Below are 18383 nucleotides of genomic sequence, written 5' to 3'. Positions count from 1 at the left end.
ATACCCCTTCCAAAAAAGCCTTTAGGAGACGATTTGATATTAGTAAATAATAAAGATATTTGAGTATTTTTCTAAAAAGAACAACTATCATACAGCATGGGTTTATGGGCATGGTATTTTGAAGATGCTGCTATCAATCCATTTTTATGGAAATACCAATAACACATCTTTAAAACATGTTTGTTCCTATATTGTCTTCCTGAACTACACAACGTGCAGTTGCAAAATTGCAAACCCAGGGACAAATAAATTGATTTATTGAATTAATAATCAGAATTTTAGGAATCAATAGGCCCTTGCAAAAATGCCAGCTAAAACCCCTAATGTTCAGGAATATTAGTGAGTAAATGACCTCGGTGGCAGCTATATCCCTGTCCCCCACTTGCAGGGGGCCCCTGGAGGCCCCCGGACCCCCCCACTCCGGGACCAATAGAGACGCTGCACCTGTATCCAGTGCGCCTGTCCTGTTTGGGAAAAGTTGGCAGTGCAATGGTTACGCTGCGTGCGTCTCAAGGGCAAAGGAAATGAGGAAACCGATCACAACAAGTAATGAAGACTCAGACCTCTCTCTGTGTCTGTGGGCTATCCTGCTGCTCCTGTGTTAGCTGCGCTGCCATGTCAGTGGAGGTTGTCATTCCTGTCATATTTATAAGAGGATAAAAAAACCGGCAAGATGCGCCTGGAGGGGAAACGTCACATTTTCAGAGGGAGCGACAGTGTGGAGAGACTGTGACCGAGCCGGGGAGCGGAATCTGCGGCACTGTCCAGCTCTGCACGGCGGGATAAAGCGTCGGATCTTTACCGGATAAGCGTCCTATAGCTGGATGATGCGTTTTTTTCAGCCACACTCAGGATTCTATGATAGCTCCACGTTTCAGCGGGAATCTGGATGATCCTCTGGTCACGCCACCCGGACCCCCACACCGGCTTTATGGGCTCAGCACCAATAGACTGACCTGGAATAAATAAAAGAAGCATCAATCAAAGTTTGAATAAGTCTCATTTGGGGGAAAATGACGATTTAAAGGTTATGGTGCCACGATTTGATAGGGTTATTTAATAATTAGGCTACTTAAAAGTCATAGCTTTTCTGTCTGTATTTTTAAAATAAGTGGAGGGAGGGGCAGGCCTACTCCCCTCGTGTTTTACTAATTTAAATAGTATAACAAACTATACTTAAGGAACTGACTTTAGGGGAAATCAAGACGATCATTCAGTTTCAAATGAAACAAGATAAAGTTATTATTTAACATCTGAGGATGCCACCCTTGGTGTCCTTTCAAGGAAGGGAGCCTGGAGAATGAAAGCGGGATTTCTGGGTCTTTAATCGGACAAGCGACCTTCTGTTTTGTTTTTTTTGGATCGGTCCAAAAAATATTTTTGAGTGCCCCTTTGGACTCCTGCACAATGGGGATTATGCTTCAAGTTATTCTAGGAATGTTTCAATTCCTGCTTCTCACCAGAATACCGACGTCCCATGCCAAGGTATGTATCGGCTACATTTGACCCTAAAAGACTTCATCTCTGAGGGTGTCAGCCTGACATCTGTAGTTGATTTCCAGTGTGTGTTGATGTCACTTAATGCACATAAAGTAGCCATTTGGTCTGGTGGAAAAAATGTGTAGTTTTAGCTTTGTTGAAGTTATCCTCTAGGTCAATGACACCTGTCACGTATGGTCCAGTGACAGCACCATTCACTATAATAATCATGAAGAAGTCTATAAACTTTATAGTGGCATTGTGGTATTTATTGTCTCCTCTATCATATTTCAAAGCCAACTTCTATTGAGACACCCTAACAAAGAGTTTATACGTTGTAATACATAATTTACTGAAGTTTTAGATCAGTGATTCATCATTCAGAATAACGTTTGGGCTGCCAGGTTATGGAAAATTGTGCTTTTTTTTGCTAGCATCAGGAAGGCAGGGCATTTGGACAGGAATACATTTACTACCCCTTAAATGGGGAATCTCACACATTTTGGGAAATTAATCGATTTTCAATTGTTTTACATTACACCCACTTGACTGTTATTACCCCCATATTACTCATTGATTAAATCCTAATACAGCCCTGTTACAACGTTATTACACCCATATTATACCCCTGTTACACCCATGTTAAGCTGTTATTACCCCTTTACTACACTGTTATTAGACCCATAATACACCCATGTAACACCAATATTACACCGTAATTACAATATTGTTACACCCATATTTCATATTTATACACCCCTGTTACACCATTATTACACCCATATTATACCCATGTTACACTGTTATAACACCTATATTACACTATTATTAGACCCATATTACACTTATGTCACACCCATGTGACACCCCTATTACACTGTTACTACACTGCTATCAGTCCCATATTACACCCCTATTGCACTATTATTAAACACATATTACACATGGACACAGCTTGTCAATTGACTGTATCCCCCCTACGATACATACACCATTTAAGGGTTAAGAGTTAGTATGTTTTGAATGTCATTTAATTGATAAGTAAGTTGTCAAAGTAATATTTCAACTTAATACACTTTTTAATTATATACTTTCCTGCTACCACTGGTTGCCTAGCAACTGGTCACTGGTCAGACTCTGAAATAGCCCCAAACAATTATATACAATTTGTTGTGAATGAGCTGCAGAGGTGCTACAAGGTGGATTTAAAAAAAGATTTGTACCAGCGAGTCTAGCTGTTTCCAGTCTTTATGCTAACTTCGCTATACTTTGCTGCGAGCTATCGCTTTATGTACTTCTGACATTACTGAACACACATGAAAGTGGTTTGGATCTTATTTTCCAAATCTAGAAAATCGAAAAATGTTACTTCCTGAAATGTTAAACTTTTCCTAATTGTTAGTCAGAGTAATCACTGGAATCGTTCGCGAACGTAACATCTCTATTGCCTTATACAATACTTAAAAGATTCCTCCAAAATATAATTTGTTTGTAATTCATTTGGAAAATGTACTTGATTAATTCATGGACTTGGCTAATGATCTAACTCTTAAGCCATGTACTACATTTTATAAATATTTTTTTTAAAAAGGCGCTTCATTGACAATTCTTTATCTCTTTATTTTATTCCTGCTTAGTATTTACCATTGATAATACTGAGATGGTCCACACACAGCAAAAGGCACACACACATGGAGAGACCTACGTACATGTGCAGGTTCTTTATTTATGTCTGGAGGCTGGTATCAGGAACAGGCAGTGCTCGGCAGGGGTGTGGGATCCAGCCCTGAATTGTTTTGCTGTATGTTTTAGTGATACATCATCATAGACGCTACATAATACACAGCAGCGTGACTCCTCACCTGCTCACAGCTTCTGTCTCTCACTCAAGTCTCTATGCTTTCATGATGTCTGCTTTTCTGACACATTATTTGGAAAAGAGGTCACCTCTTTTCTCCTGTAGTGATGAAGCTTAGTGTGGGGCTGGCACATGGTGTGTATTGTAGGAAATGCACACACACATACACACTTGGCTCATCCTTACAGTGTGCTCTGGGAGAGGCTTTAGGACTTGTTAGACAAAAGACAGACAGCAAAACCAGTGTAGATGGCACTGGGCTGGCACTCAGGAGTGTGTGTGTGTGTGTGTGTGTGTGTGTGTGTGTGTGTGTGTGTGTGTGTGTGTGTGTGTGTGTGTGTGTGTGTGTGTGTGTGTGTGTGTGTGTGTGTGTGTGTGTGTGTGTGTGTGTGTGTGTGTGTGTGTGTGTGTGTGTGTGTGTGTGTGTGTGTGTCTGCCAAAAGGAGGTAAACAGATCCTCGTCTCAAAGACTAATACATGAAATACACACTTACTAAAGCTCACATCCCACTAGTCACAAAATGGCCTCAGTCCCGCAGCTTAACTCAGAATCACTGTTGGCCTGTGTGTGTGTGTGTGTGTGTGTGTGTGTGTGTGTGTGTGTGTGTGTGTGTGTGTGTGTGTGTGTGTGTGTGTGTGTGTGTGTGTGTGTGTGTGTGTGTGTGTGTGTGTGTGTGTGTGTGTGTGTGTGTGTGGGGGGGGGGGCAAAGTCTACATTCCCTTACAAGTGGCCTTGGTCTACGCACACACAAGTCCAATAACGGCAGTTTGTGTTTTAGAGATCTAAAAAGTAGCCTCTTTCAGTAGCCTGAGAAATATTTAGATTCTTCACTTATATACATTTACAATCACAACTATTTAAAAACACTCTACAAAAAGTCCCTTCATTCAAATTCCTACATAAGTATGATAGGATTATTTACCCAAAGTCTCAAAAGTATATGTTGTGCTGTAAAATCCCATTGATTGATATATTATTAAAGACAACTTTATTAAATAGCAGCACTTTACTGTTGCAGCAGGGCAAGGTGGGTTTTTTAGATTAGTGGTTCCCAATCTGGGTGTCGGGCTTCTTCAAAGGGTCTCAAGACAAAACATTGGGGTCATGATATGATAAAAAGGAGACAATGGGAGAAAAACTAAAGCCACTTTTCAATACATGACCTTTCTTAAATCTTTGCTGTTATTTGCAAAATGTGGGCCTTAACCGTTATATAATGAAACTGTTTATGTAAAGGGTCACAAGCCAATCAAGTTGGAAACCACTGGTTTAATATTAAACTATACCACTCAACAGTTTGTTTAAAAATCACACGGAAAAGGAACTACTTACACTTTTCACCCCATTATAGAGAAATTACCGAAAATAAGAGAAATAGCTTTTTCTTGAAGTAATATTCAAGTACCTCAAAATTGTACTTAGAAGGTTCCCTCTCTGATGATACTTAAACTGTATGTGAGTGTAAATTGCATGGGGGCAACATAAAAGTCCAATAAAGAAATGAATAATATATTGGATTCCTAATACTGACAGAAAACATAATCTGTGCTACAAAAGCTGCTTTCGGCGTTCTCCCTTTATCTAATTTTATAAAATAGTAATGGGCTCGTCCACTCCCAGCCACAAACTGACTGTAACAGTTCATTGTTGAGAAATCCAGTGGCAGATACTCTCGCTGTCTACCACTGCGGGCTACTGTAAAGTGTTTCATTCTCCATTATCAGGAGATAGACTACTTGAGGGCAAAGGTAGCTGGTACAACTTGTTCAAATCCAGCAGCTCCCACCCTCTGACACTCATGTTGTCAGAAATATGTTTGGATTTTTGTCCCATAGATTTGTTCAGTTACGTGCTAAAATGGGCCAATGGAACCCAATGGACCCCATCCCTTTAGAAATGTAAAACATTTGGAATGGTCATTTAGCAGTCATACTACTGTGGAACTGCTGTTACCCTCCTACATGTTATCCTGCGTATCAAAGTTCAGAGTTTAAAATTCCTGTCAGGTACCACCATGCATTATTGAGCGTGTCATATTCAGATGGCAGCTGTGAAACTTTGTGGTGTTCATTAACAGGAAACGCTTTGATCTGGTGATATGCACCCACAGGCTTTCACAACAATGGCAAACAGGACATTGCCGACAAAAGCTTAAAAGTAAATGTACTGTTATATGATGGTTGAAGGGGCCTAAAATGATAATTTGATTTGATTTCATATTTGTATTTTGTTCCTCTACCGTGACATTTTCCCATGCTTTAATGTTCAAAAAGCAATTTTTCTCATACTATCTTTGCTGTAACACCCCTTTTTACCCTCTGTTTGAAACCAGAGCCCAGTCTGCTCTGATTGGTTAGCTGGCCATCTCTGTTATTATGACTGGTCAACAGCTTAGAGATATCCCACCCCACGTATTGTGTTGGATCGCCAATAGTAGCACCATTGTAACATAGAGATGTCACTTTGTTATGGAAATAAACAAAGAAGTCCAATGGAGGCGTTTCAGGCAGAGTAAACTCCCTCTGGAGGGAACTTTGCGATTTTAGCCTTTGCAGAACATTTACATGCACAAAAACCTTTATAACATACTACAGGAGAGTGAAAGCCCCCCAAACCATAATAAGGCCCCTTTAATTCAGAAAACAAATCTTTAATATTAATCAATACAGATATATTTTATTAAATCCACTATACGGAGCCCTTAAGGGGACATGGTGGGGGGAATGGGGATTGGACAGAGGGCAGCTGTAGCAACTTAAATTCAGCCAATGCATACCCTCACAGTGCTGGGTCTAACCTATAACTGCAGCAATAGAAAATGTGTTGGCAAGTTATTTCTTGTCCTATATGTATGGTCTGATTCATCAAATGTAGTGCTCAAACGTTTGTGCAAGTTCTTTTGGGATATTGAAAAAGTTTTCTGAGACAATGCAAGTATTTATCTTTTTTTTAAGACATCTATTTTGCCCCCTATTTCTATATGTTAGAGGCTCTTTCTGGATGTCCTACAAAAATACAAATTGACTCACCTTTGACTGAATACTACACATATTTTTTCAAAAGATTTTGCTGAACTGGAATTACACCACTAGTCATGACTCCAAAGTGCAAGGCTGAATGCTATCTATCAGGTCAACTCGACCGGGAAACCTTAAACTAAACTTGATAAAACATTACATTTATTTCTCCCTCCAGCTCGCTCACTGGCGGCCTGCAGACTCCCCAAAATCCAGGGAAGGTCGAGAAGGTATGCTCCACGTTTCATAAATAACCCTGAATTACCTCTTGGAGCTGAGAGAGAAATAAATAATGGATGTATTGATTTATCTCCATCAGTGCGCCGGTGGTTGGAGGTTTATTCGCGGAGTGGCTGTGAGCCTCGAGACACCCTGGTGGAGGTTTGGCGGGAGTTACCGGGGGAGACGCACCATCTCTTCGTCCCATCCTGTGTGTCGGTGAGGCGTTGTGGTGGGTGCTGTTCTGACGAGGCCCTGGAGTGTGTTCCCTCCCTCACACACACAATCACCATGGAGGTATACACACACACACTCACACTAAATCTTTGCCTGCTCCTGTGTAGATTAATAATGTTTCGAGCCAGGGGGGTCAAACTCATTTTAGTTCAGGGGCCACATACAGCCAGATTTGATTTGATTCTACATTCATTTCCACATCTGTGTAGTAATTCTGACCACCTGAACTGACACACCACCATACAAATAAAATTAAGGTAATGATATCTCTCTGCCTTGTAAATGTATAAAATGTATACTTGCAAAATATATACAAGTTGCGACAATTGTAGTTAATATCTTTATGCGGTGAGATGATGTTTTAATATCTTCTGATCTGTGTGCAGCTGATGAGAACCTCCTTTATGAAACATGAGCTTGTCGAGCTGCCGTTCGTAGAGCACAGTCAGTGTGAGTGCAGGTAATAAAACATACTCACAGATGCATGGTATACCTGTCCTTTGTTGACTTCACTACACCTTAATATTCACATTGTCTCTTTTATCTACATGCAGATTAAAAGTACAAGTCCAGCCAACACCTACTACAAGGTAACACCTTTTTCCTTCTTAGTTTAATATCTCCTTGTCTGTTCCTGTTTAATTGTGAGTGGGTGAGCTTATTCTGAAATGTGATGTTCCTTCATCATTGCTAATGACTTTATAAAACCCATGTCCACTAATGATGCTCTTATTATTCCGCTGATGATCTTTGATGAGGAGGAGGTATAGGAGGGTTTCAGTGAAAAACTGTTCTGATGAATCTCAATTGAATCGCTAAATGGCGTTAGTGTTAAACAAGGTAACATAAGGCTTCAATCTCTAGTCTTAAACATTTTGTTATTCCTCCAAAAAAAAGTCCAACATCCGAGGCTAATACAGATAACATAAAACATAAAACTGACCTGGTTTAATTCAGATTAAACATTGTGAAGAATCATGATCTGATTCAAATCACATTTTCAAAATGCTTAATGGGCAGTTTTTACAGGAGTCGGTGCACTAAACTTGAGAGCAAGTTCAGACCTAGCTCGTAGAATATGAAGAGGAGCCAGTTAGCAGATGGTTTCCCATCTTAGTGACGAAGCATTTGTGAAAGGTAATACTGTTATTTTCCAGTAAAGGCTTTATAGATTGAAAAGATAACAGTGAGTAACCAACCCTATCATATAAAATACAATGATGTGCCCGAGCCCCGGTATAATCTCACGGCAAAGAGATAAGCAAGTATGACGTGTCTGCAGGCTGATTTGAAAGAATCAGGTTTGTTGTCAGTGGACTAAAACATGGTTGAAAACTGTAATTATTCATGACTTTAGGTCAACATATACTGAAAGTAAAGAATCTGCTGCTCAGGCGGTACACACCGTGCTGTTCAGGTTGTGTTGAGGTCTGCGACGGACAGCTTGAGACAGTGAAAGGAACATTTCTGTTGGATCCCTGATGTTTGTTTGTGTACCTCATACTGGCAGGTCCAACCTCACAATCATATGATTGCATCTTTAATGTTTATATCTTCCTACTTCCTGTTAGGATGCGGACATAAATAAAGGATTCCAATGTATGTGTGTGTATGTGTGCATATGCATTTTTCTTTGGTCTGTTCAGGTTTCCTGTGTCTCTTTTTTGTTTGCCGTATCTACGCATGTAGATTCTCTATGTGTTGGTATTAATGTGCATGAACATTTTTATTTTGTTTTTGGAAGAACATTTAAATCTGTGTGTTTATGTGTGTGTGTGTGTGTGTGTGTGTGTGTGTGTGTGTGTGTGTGTGTGTGTGTGTGTGTGTGTGTGTGTGTGTGTGTGTGTGTGTGTGTGTGTGTGTGTGTGTGTGTGTGTGTGTGTGTGTGTGTGTTCGGTGTGCTCCTCGGTGAGTTAGCATCTGTGTGACTCTCTCCCTGCATCCCCTGGGACGGCCCGCATCCTGTTGTCACCATAGTGATGATTTTATCTCCCCTGCCATGTGCTCTCTCTCAGACTGACGGAGCAGAGTCACGCATCCATGATATTATATTAGAGCCTAAAGACAACAGCACCAGCAGCACACTCAGTTTATCCTGCCAGAGCAGAGCTGGTAAACACATCATTTGATTAATATAGTTTATAGCAGAGTGGATTAAAGAGACAGGGAACTTAAAACAAAACTAAGTGCAGATTCATTTTTCTATTGAAGGCACCAGCAGGCAACAGATTTGGATATGGTCAGAGCTAAGACATAGCCAAAACACGTACATCTACCAGGGCTGCAACTAACAATTGTTTTTAATAATCAATCAATCTCCTGATTATTTTATAGATTAATCAAATAATAGTTTTATTTACAAAATGTCAGAAAAAAATGTACAAAAAGTCATACAAGTGCGAGGTTTTGTTTTTAAATGTCTTGTTTTATCAGTCATAAACCATATATATTGACTTATATGATAAAAACACAGAATGAGAGTAAACCTCTTCGCCTCCAATAGGTGTCTGAAAATATAACTTCTAAACATTTAATGTATTTGTTTTGTTTGTCTGATGTATCCAGGCCTCGCCTGAAGCCGACAAGAACAGACAAGAAAAGGGAGAGAGGAAAGTCCAGACAGAAGACCAGTGGAGCCATCAGAGCCGCGTAAGTTCAATATTCAGTTGCTTTAATCAGGAACGAGCCCTAAACTGATGTGTGTTACCCCTGTTAGTCAGTATTTTCTTGATACTGCCAGTTGCCTTGTGAATGTTTGGATTAGAACAGAAAATATGTTATCTGGTCAACATAATTACTGAAGGACAATTTGTTTAACAGCCACAGCAGTCAAGGTCCCCCACACACACGCACACACAAACACACACACAAACACACCTACAAAGCTACACAGACACCTACAGCCCTGGGACTTGGGGGTGTTAAACAAAACATGGTATATATTATGGTGATCAGTTGTGTTATATATTAAATAATGCATGACTCTGGCTGCTAAAATGGTCAGTTATGATCATTCAAGGACAATTAAAACATTTTGTAATAATTACATTAAAACATTTTGTAATAATTACATTAAAACTGTTACATTGTGATCAGAGAGGAACAGGTGAGTTTGGTTGTGTCCCCCAGGATTCCCATGATTCAATTTCAAGCAGTAAGGGAATAGAGTTTGCTCTTTTTAATATGCTTCCCCTTCACTTTGCTGTCTATCATTTCCGGCCTCCGGGGTGCAAGAGGTGACTCGGTTTGGGTGTGATGTCCCTCAGCTCCCATCCATCACTCAGAACAGGCTTTATTCAGACTCTGGCAGGGGTGAAATCTGTGTAATTTGCTCCCAAATGCCACCTCCTCTGTCCATGCCAGCGGCAGGCGTGGTCATCGGGGTCTGAACAAAGATGGCCCCTCTCTGCCTCATTAAGTAACTTCATTAAAGCCTCCAGCCTCCTGAGGCAGAACCAGCTCCAGTTAATGGACCAACTGACGCAGGCAACTTTCTCATACTCAGTGAGTGCAGAGCGTATAGAGGGGAAACTGAAGTGACTATAGCCATGGAAACGTACAGAAACACAGACTGACAGAGAGAGCAGAAAGTTTGCCGCAAAGGAAACAGTATCCCACATTAGTCACACATCTCCCACACACACTACATTGTTTATTTCAGTCTGGCACAGAGTGTTAAAATAAGCCTTGCATTTCCTTTTCAGCCATAATATCAACGTGGTGTGGGATCAATAGCAAAACAGGAAAAAAGATCCTGTGTTGATATGTCAGTCCGTCAGTGGAGGGATTGTCAGACATTCATGGTTCCCCCAGATAAAGACTTCAGACTTGGATGATGGACTGAATTTTAAATGGACTGCATTTTATTTAGCGGCTTTCTAGTTTACCGACCAATCAAAGCGCTTCACAACACATGCCAACTTTTACCCCTTTCACACACTCATTCACACATTGATGGCAGAGGCTGCCATGCTAGGTGCCAACCTGCTCATCAGGAGCAGTTAGAGGTCACTGTCTTGCTCAAGGACACCAGCAACAAACCAGTGACTCTTTGGACAATAGACAACACTCTGCCTCCTGAGCCAGGCCGTCCCCTGTCATTTCCTGTGGTGCCACCACATGGTACACATTTGCGGTCTTAATATTACAAATAATTATTGGATAAATTATCTTCAAATCTGACTTTCATGCCCCCTTATAGATTCATTTAAAACCCCTTAAATTAACTATTGTTTAAGTAGAAAAAGCTTTTCTGGCAATCAGCTAGACCAGAAATAAGCCTCACCTCGTCAGTTGCCGGCCACATTTTGGGATTAAATACTGACAGCCATATAAAGGTTTGGTTAATGTTTGCATGATGCATCTGCAGACAAATTACACACCAGATAGATGTCTTACGATCCCCTAAAGTTAGGCACGACATGAGGTAAATACCTGCATGGCGGTATATACTTGTGAATCAATAAATGAAGAAATTATTCTGAACTACACTGTTCTTAAACCTCTCTTTTCTCTGTCCAGGTCCCATGCTCCTCCAACTCTTCCTCCCCCATCTTCTCCTCCTCCTCCATCCCCTCCTCCCATCAGCTTCTCTCCCTCTCCCTCACCTTCTCCAAGGCCTAGTTGCCGCCCCTGCAGAGGGAGGAAGTGGGCGCTGGATGTGACGTCCTGTCAGTGCCGCTGCACCATCAGAGCTGAGAGCTGCACCCGGAAAAACCGGAGCCTCAACACTCGTCGCTGCAGGTCAGTCCACAAGCAAACTTTTTCTTTTTATGGATTTTTCTTTTCAACAACTATAACTTTAACAAACGCTCCAAAAAAAGAATTCTTAGGTGTAAATTCTGCTAGTTGGAAAGTTGATCCGTTGCTTTTTGTTTAATGGAGTGAGAAACTTTGTTAGGAGTAGCTGTATCTCAAGTGGTGTGATGACCCATGTCAAGATGTCATTGAACATGACACTGAACCCCAAATTGCTCCCAAAGTGGGCATGTTTGATAGAAAATACTTCATGCTTCTTCTCTTATTGTTTGTTGTTGCAGGTGTGATGCCATGAGGACTTGACGTGTCCTATCACTGTCTTTTCACCTCCTTCTTTACACCAACCCTCGTTGATTCATTCCCCACTCTCCGCATCAGTGCCATGGAGCATACAGACGCTTGGACATCAAATAACCTTGGGCTGAAGGAAATATTAGTGGGAGCACACACAAAAACCTGATGTAGCACTCTTAGTTAACCAACAAGTGCAGCATAACGACCTGAATTTAGATCTAGTTGTGTGTGTGTGTGTGTGTGTGTGTGTGTGTGTGTGTGTGTGTGTGTGTGTGTGTGTGTGTGTGTGTGTGTGTGTGTGTGTGTGTGCGTGTGCGTGTGCGTGTGTGTGTGTGTGTGTGTGTGTGCAGCCAAAAATCTCACCACCTCTCACCTGCTTCTGTGGCAAAGCTTCTCTCAGTCTACATGCGTGTGCAGACATGTAAAGTCACCATACACATCCCATGACTTGAGGGATGAGTGGCAGCCTAATGGCGTGGATTTCATACAAATTCTTTCTTGGTGGAAACAATCACACAAGCTACTCATATGCTGTGGTTTGGATTTCCTTTACGACCTCCAATGGAACATATACATTTAAGAGAGCAGGGAAAAACACGACTGATGGAAAGAAAAAAATGGATGTGAAGTGGACGGGTCTTACACAGGTGTCCTACATGTTGAGGTGTTTGCAGTAAAACTGCAAATGGAAATGGATTCCAGGGTGAAGTCAGGCCGTTTTTTGTGCAGAGGATTTGACAGAAAGGCAACTAATTTTAGATGGACACGTCCACACATACCAAAGGGACACAGGACATACGCATGAACTGGCGCCCCAGTGTGCACGGACCCATAGTTGAGCTGAATGCTGGCATGGAGAGTGTCTGTGTGGTCTCTCCACTGAAAGACCCAGATGGGATATCCCTGCAGCCGTTCTCTCTCATTCAAAGCGTATGACCACGGGCTGGCTCTCCAAGCTGCTTTCCGGCATTTGTTTAATTTGGGCCCTTTGTCTCCATCTTCCCTCGGCTCCTCTGTTGAAAGCAGCCGCTTTGCCTCTCTTTGCCTCTCTTTTAGGCAGTGAGGAGAATGACAATAATGAGGCCTGGCGGCTGTCCACTGCTTCACACTGACATTCACACTTATAATACCAGGAACATAGACAACACTGCAAATGCAGACACACACAACCTGACTCTCTTTGTGCTATAGCAGGCACACATTCATATTTACAAACATGCTATGTGGATTGACCATTTAAGCATAAGCATTTGTGTGCAAAAATAGTTGTTTGTATGTCTTCATTTAATATTGTATTATTTGCCTCATGTTTTATATTTTATTATAATTCTGTCAAGTTGATTGAAAAGATATTCTATATTGCAGAATGTGTGTCTTTGTTTTGTTTGTTCATCTTTAATCCGTCTGGATAAAGAGTCACGCTGGGTGGCCAGCTATGTATACATTCAGCATTTAAACCGATACCCAAATGTATTGAATTTAAACAGACATGGCTCACAAGGGCAACAAATGGAAGACTATATACATTATAATGTGTAATTCAAACAATCGGCGGGGCAGTTTTACCCACAGTGCCACACAGAAACCAACAAATAACCGTTCCCAGTGCAGTGAAAGCAAAACATGGGTGTTTTTGTTGCAACAGAGAGGATGGAAATAGTATTATTCATTTGGAACATAACTTGTTTATATTCTGAGCGAATCTCACGGTTTAACTCCATGTTAGTTCATGACTGCTTGGCCGCTGGGTGGGAGCGGGGATTTGAACTGTGACTGTTTCAGAAAGGACGAGGTCTTGAGCAGCTTGTCAGTCAGTGTGAGGTGCTAAAGCAAGAGCTCAGAGAACCCATTATAGCGGGTCACTGAGTTTAAACCCATTTTTGACACTGATTCAGACCTTTTGTCCTGTGCTAAATCTTTCCTGAGAATATTTTACCAGTGACGTCTTATTTCAAGGACAAACAGTAGCTCTGACACTACATAATTCATGCCGTCCTCCCCCCCTGGGATTCATAAAATCCTGCTGTTGAGACAGTCCAGAGTCTGAATTATTTGTGTGTCAGCCAGCTAGAGAACTTTGTGTCAGTTGCCGGTGTGATAAGCTCTGTATTTATACTCTCCTGAAATTAGAGTCCATTGTTCAGTGTTTGTTATTTCTGTCAATCAATGCTTCAATCACTACCTCTATATCACAACATATTAATGACCAAGTATTAGAGCATTGTTGTTACTTTATCTGTGTTATTTCAGACCTCTTTTTATAATTTGTATTTACATTTAGCATAAGCATAGTCTCCAGTGTACAGATGTGGAGCTGCAGGAGATCTGTAGTGATAATCACTGATTTAGAGGAACCTATAGGAGTTTTCTGTGTGTGTTTTAATAAACTGAAGGGAAACATTTTTCACATGTGGAGAACTGAACAAGTACAGACCAGACACTGTGTGAAACGTGGAACAGAGGACGGTTTCCCAAAGAGTTTGTAGGTTCAAACTATATGATATTTTGAAGTCTTGGCTTCAAAAGAGAAGTTTGACATTTTAGGTAATGAAGCAATTTAGCTTCTTCCAGAGTGTTATGACAAGATTAATACCACTCTCACATGTGTGTACAGAAAATATGAAGCTGGAGACATTAGTTAGCTTAGCTTAGCACAACGACTGGGAACAAAGGGAAACAGCAAGCCTGGCTCTCCCTGGAAGGAACAGATAAAGTCCATGTAGCAGCAGCAGCAGCTCTAAAATATAAGTTAACACCTTAGTCGCTTTTGTTTATTCTGTAAAGTGTGAAAACAACACGTTGCTGTTTTAGCAAGCAACATATTAATAAATTAACTTTAGAGACAGATGTTGTGAATGTTAGACAGAGCCAGGCTAGCTGTTTACCCTAGAGAGATTGCTTTCAACCTTCTCATCTTACTCTCAGCAAGAAAGCAAACAAACATGTTTCACAAATGTTTAAATTATGAATAAGTAATTAATGCATTTGTTTTTATATGCCTAATTATTCGATAACATTGTATTTAGTGAACTAATGTTTTGGGAAACCTAAGAGTCTCAGTACAGATTGCACTTGTGTTTAAGATTGCGGAGAACATACTGTACAATAGTCCGTTGGGAAAAAAACTGAAGGAGCAAGTAGACTCCACTAATGTTGACGTGTACGACATATCAGAGACATTAGGGCGAAAAAAGGGGCTGAGATCCCTTTTTGAGGGCCACTGTTCTTATTCCTTTAGACCAAATGTTCTTTATTCAAATGAAAACATTCTTTACAATTAAAGCTGCAAACCCATCAGACAGCATGAAGTTGCTTCCCATCATTTCAACACAACTGTTTAAGATATACAGCTTGGTGGATATATTAATACAACCGAAACATCAGTGTGCACAGTCAACATTACTCTGTAGCGGTAGCTCTGTTCTAGCCTCCAGTGTCTTAGCCTATAGAGACCCCTTACTAAACTATATAACATTTCATAATCTCTAATATGCCGTAGTATGTAGTGCACACTCTAGAGATGTATTTGTAACATTGTTTAAGCTATACTTAAAGAATCTCTTCTCTGCGAATACATTGTACTAATGTAGCCTATGTATAAAGAAAACACTCTTTTTTTGCTGCTACACCATTTGTGCCCTTTTATGATGTCTTTGTAGAAAAAGTGTTATGTTGGATTAGTATATAAATGCCAATTAATCGATTCAATGTCCACATAAAAGTGTATACTGCATCGTCAAATATATTGAAAATGATACCAGGATAAAACCGTGATGTTACAGATGTTAATAAAGGAAATGTCTTATTTTTCGTATAAACTTCTGGTTTTCTTCCTGTCACTGTTTATCCACTCTGGCCTCCTGCACGCTCTGACCTCGACTCCCCCCTCTCTTTGTTTTAATCTCTCATTGGATGGTAATGAAAGGCAAACAGTCTCTTTTGATTACAGTGACACCCTGGGAGTTGGGTACAGAGAAAGTGTGTGTGATGTGACGTGGCCGTGTTGTGAAACATAATATTGTTCCCACACTCCTCTCGTTGGTACTGCTGAGTCAGAAGCTGGTCGAGTACAAAGGTGCGCAGCCCCACATGAGTGGAGGAAACTGACATATGCATTTACTCAAGTGCAGTTATTAAGGCCTTAACTTTACATTCTACTGTGGACAAGGCACAGATAAAACGTTCATTTGAGGGTTATAGTTAGTATTTACTTTGCAAATAAAGATTTTACAGACAAATAAAATGACCAGTTCCACTTTAATTTGACTTCCACTTGCAGCCAGGTGAAACATAGGCATACCCATACATAAAACATAATAAATTACACAAAATATAAGCAACATTTGTAAAACAAATGCTGAAACCCAACCCAACAGTAAAGAAAACTGGAGTACACCCAGCCATTATCCTCACTCACAAAATACATAATGTGTTTTTTATGATAAACACTTTATTTACAAGAATTGTTAAGTATACACAATATAACAATATATAATTACATAAAAAAAAGAGATGTATAATGTCAACATAGGGGGTTCAGTGCATAGCATTGTGAAGCAAATTGAATGTGTTGTGGTATTCTTCCACTATTTCTCAGCTGTTGGCAGGGATTATGATGAATATGACGATGACATAACGATGATGAAAGCTGCTTGTAATGTAATGTCCAGCCCTCATTTGTTCCCTTACCGTCATCTCACATTTCCAGTTAGACTTTACACCAAAGGAAGGGCGATAAGTTAATGACTATTTGTATATCACTGGCTCTAAACATTGATAAGCTGGCATGGCAGTATTATTGTATAAAGATGATTGATGACATGTATATTAGCAGCAGTTTAATGTAGCTGTTGGTACAGAGTGTTAAGAGAAAAGGAGAGGAGAGGAAAGAGAAGCTAAATGACGCTGCCAACCTATCTGTCTGGAGGGGCCTAATGCCAGCCCAGTACTAAATATAGCTGCAAGATTAGGGAGACAGAGAGAGAGAGAGAGAAAGGGACACATCGAGGCACCCATCACGATACAGAGAAGATGCCTAAAGCTCTGAGCTCGACAGAAACCCCCAAAAATATGTCATCATCTGCTCAGACATGTGTCACCTTGACTATTTCTTTGTGTGTTCTTATGCTATTCATGCATTCATTTGACTTCATGCATGTTCAATTCAACAACTAGTTCACATGTCTGCCTCCCTTCATCCCTCTGCACCTCTCAGCCTCTGCACTTGTGTCAGAACTTCCTGTATTTTTCCACCTTGCTCTCTCTGCGTTCAGAGTCGTGTTTTTCTAATAACTCCAGGCACGGTGTCCTCCCTGCTTTTGTAGCAGCAGCTGTGTTGAAGCAGGTACTGGACGCTATCTGGCCTGCAAGTGTGTTTTGTTAGAGCCCCTGTGTGTGTCAGAGAGAGGGAGAGAGAGAGAGACAGAGATAAAACGTTGACAGAGACTGAGTAGAGAATGTGCCATGCAGAGAAGGATCATGTGTGTTTCTGTTGAACTCACAGGAAAGTGAGTGTTTTTTAACTTCTCTCTTGTGAATACAAATAACCTTTTATTTGATTATACAAAACAAACAAACAGTGTTATCTGCAACAGAAACATGCATCCTCATCGGTCTCGACCCAACTGAAGGACATCAACCTTGATAAAAGATTTACGGATCTCATATCATTGGGATCAGTATCTACAAAGTCAACAGGGTGAGTTGAGTTTGTGTGAACTCCACGAGCTATTATCAAGAAGATTGAAACCCCTGATTAAAAAAAAGATATATTAATAAATAAAACCACTTGTTCAAAAGGTTCTAGTAGTGACCAGTTCATGTTCAAGTTAAGGTTTTTTTGCCAACGCTTGTTGTACAATTTTCCCAATATGAATTTAATAATTCTGCATCTAAGGAATGAGTCAACAAATGATTTTACAATATATACTATACTATCGGATTCAAAGCTATTCATTAAACACAAACCAGTGTCTTCTGTCCTGATGTTCAGCAAACAGATGAACACATCATGTGTGAAAACTGAAGGGGAGTGTTTCAGAGGAACAGATACGTTTAATGGATTAAAGTGAGTTATAAAGGGTGGAGGAGAGGGCAGATGAGAGGCATAGGGGCAGGGTGGAGGGCTTTTTGCGGTTGGGGTCTAGCAGGTAAGAAGGCGGGGGCATATTTGTGGTCTGGGCGTGCTGGATCCTGTCCGGCTGAGGATGCGGGTACCAGTAGGAGCGAGAAGAGATCAGAGCCTGCTGGATGTTATCTCTTCGTTAGTACCATAACTGCAGGTCGACTCACCCGAGGCAGCAGCCAATCCCATCTTCTGTCTGTCTGTCTGTCTGTCTGTCTGTCTGTCTGTCTGTCTGTCTGTGTGTGTGTCTGTCTGTCTGTCTGTCTGTCTGTCTGTCTGTCTGTCTGTCTGTCTGTCTGTCTGTCTGTCTGTCTGTCTGTCTGTCTGTCTGTCTGTCTGTCTGTCTGTCTGTCTGTCTGTCAAAAGTTCAGTTTTCAGTCATCTAATTTTGCTTGC

General features: G+C 40.8%; 1 protein-coding gene across 1 annotated transcript; it reads left to right on the top strand.

The window, feature by feature from the left end:
• Positions 1-525: 525 nt before the first annotated feature.
• Positions 526-15681, top strand: vegfba (vascular endothelial growth factor Ba). Its single transcript, XM_079669455.1, has 8 exons — positions 526-1485; positions 6534-6585; positions 6675-6871; positions 7198-7271; positions 7366-7401; positions 9377-9460; positions 11333-11554; positions 11851-15681. The coding sequence occupies exons 1-8, from the start codon at positions 1408-1410 to the stop codon at positions 11870-11872; spliced, it is 765 nt and encodes a 254-aa protein (XP_079525581.1). The 5' UTR covers positions 526-1407; the 3' UTR covers positions 11873-15681.
• Positions 15682-18383: the final 2702 nt, after the last annotated feature.

The sequence above is a fragment of the Notothenia rossii genome (genome assembly GCF_949606895.1).
Source record: "Notothenia rossii genome assembly, chromosome: 3".
NCBI lineage: Eukaryota > Metazoa > Chordata > Actinopteri > Perciformes > Nototheniidae > Notothenia > Notothenia rossii.
This window is presented reverse-complemented; position numbering and strand designations above follow the sequence as displayed.

Coding starts and splice junctions, on each gene's coding strand:
- vegfba (XM_079669455.1), top strand. CDS start 1,408: ATGGGGATTATGCTTCAAGTTATTCTAGGAATGTTTCAATTCCTGCTT. Junction 7,402..9,376: donor CAGCCAACACCTACTACAAG/GTAACACCTTTT, acceptor TGATGTATCCAG/GCCTCGCCTGAAGCCGACAA. Junction 11,555..11,850: donor CTCAACACTCGTCGCTGCAG/GTCAGTCCACAA, acceptor TTGTTGTTGCAG/GTGTGATGCCATGAGGACTT.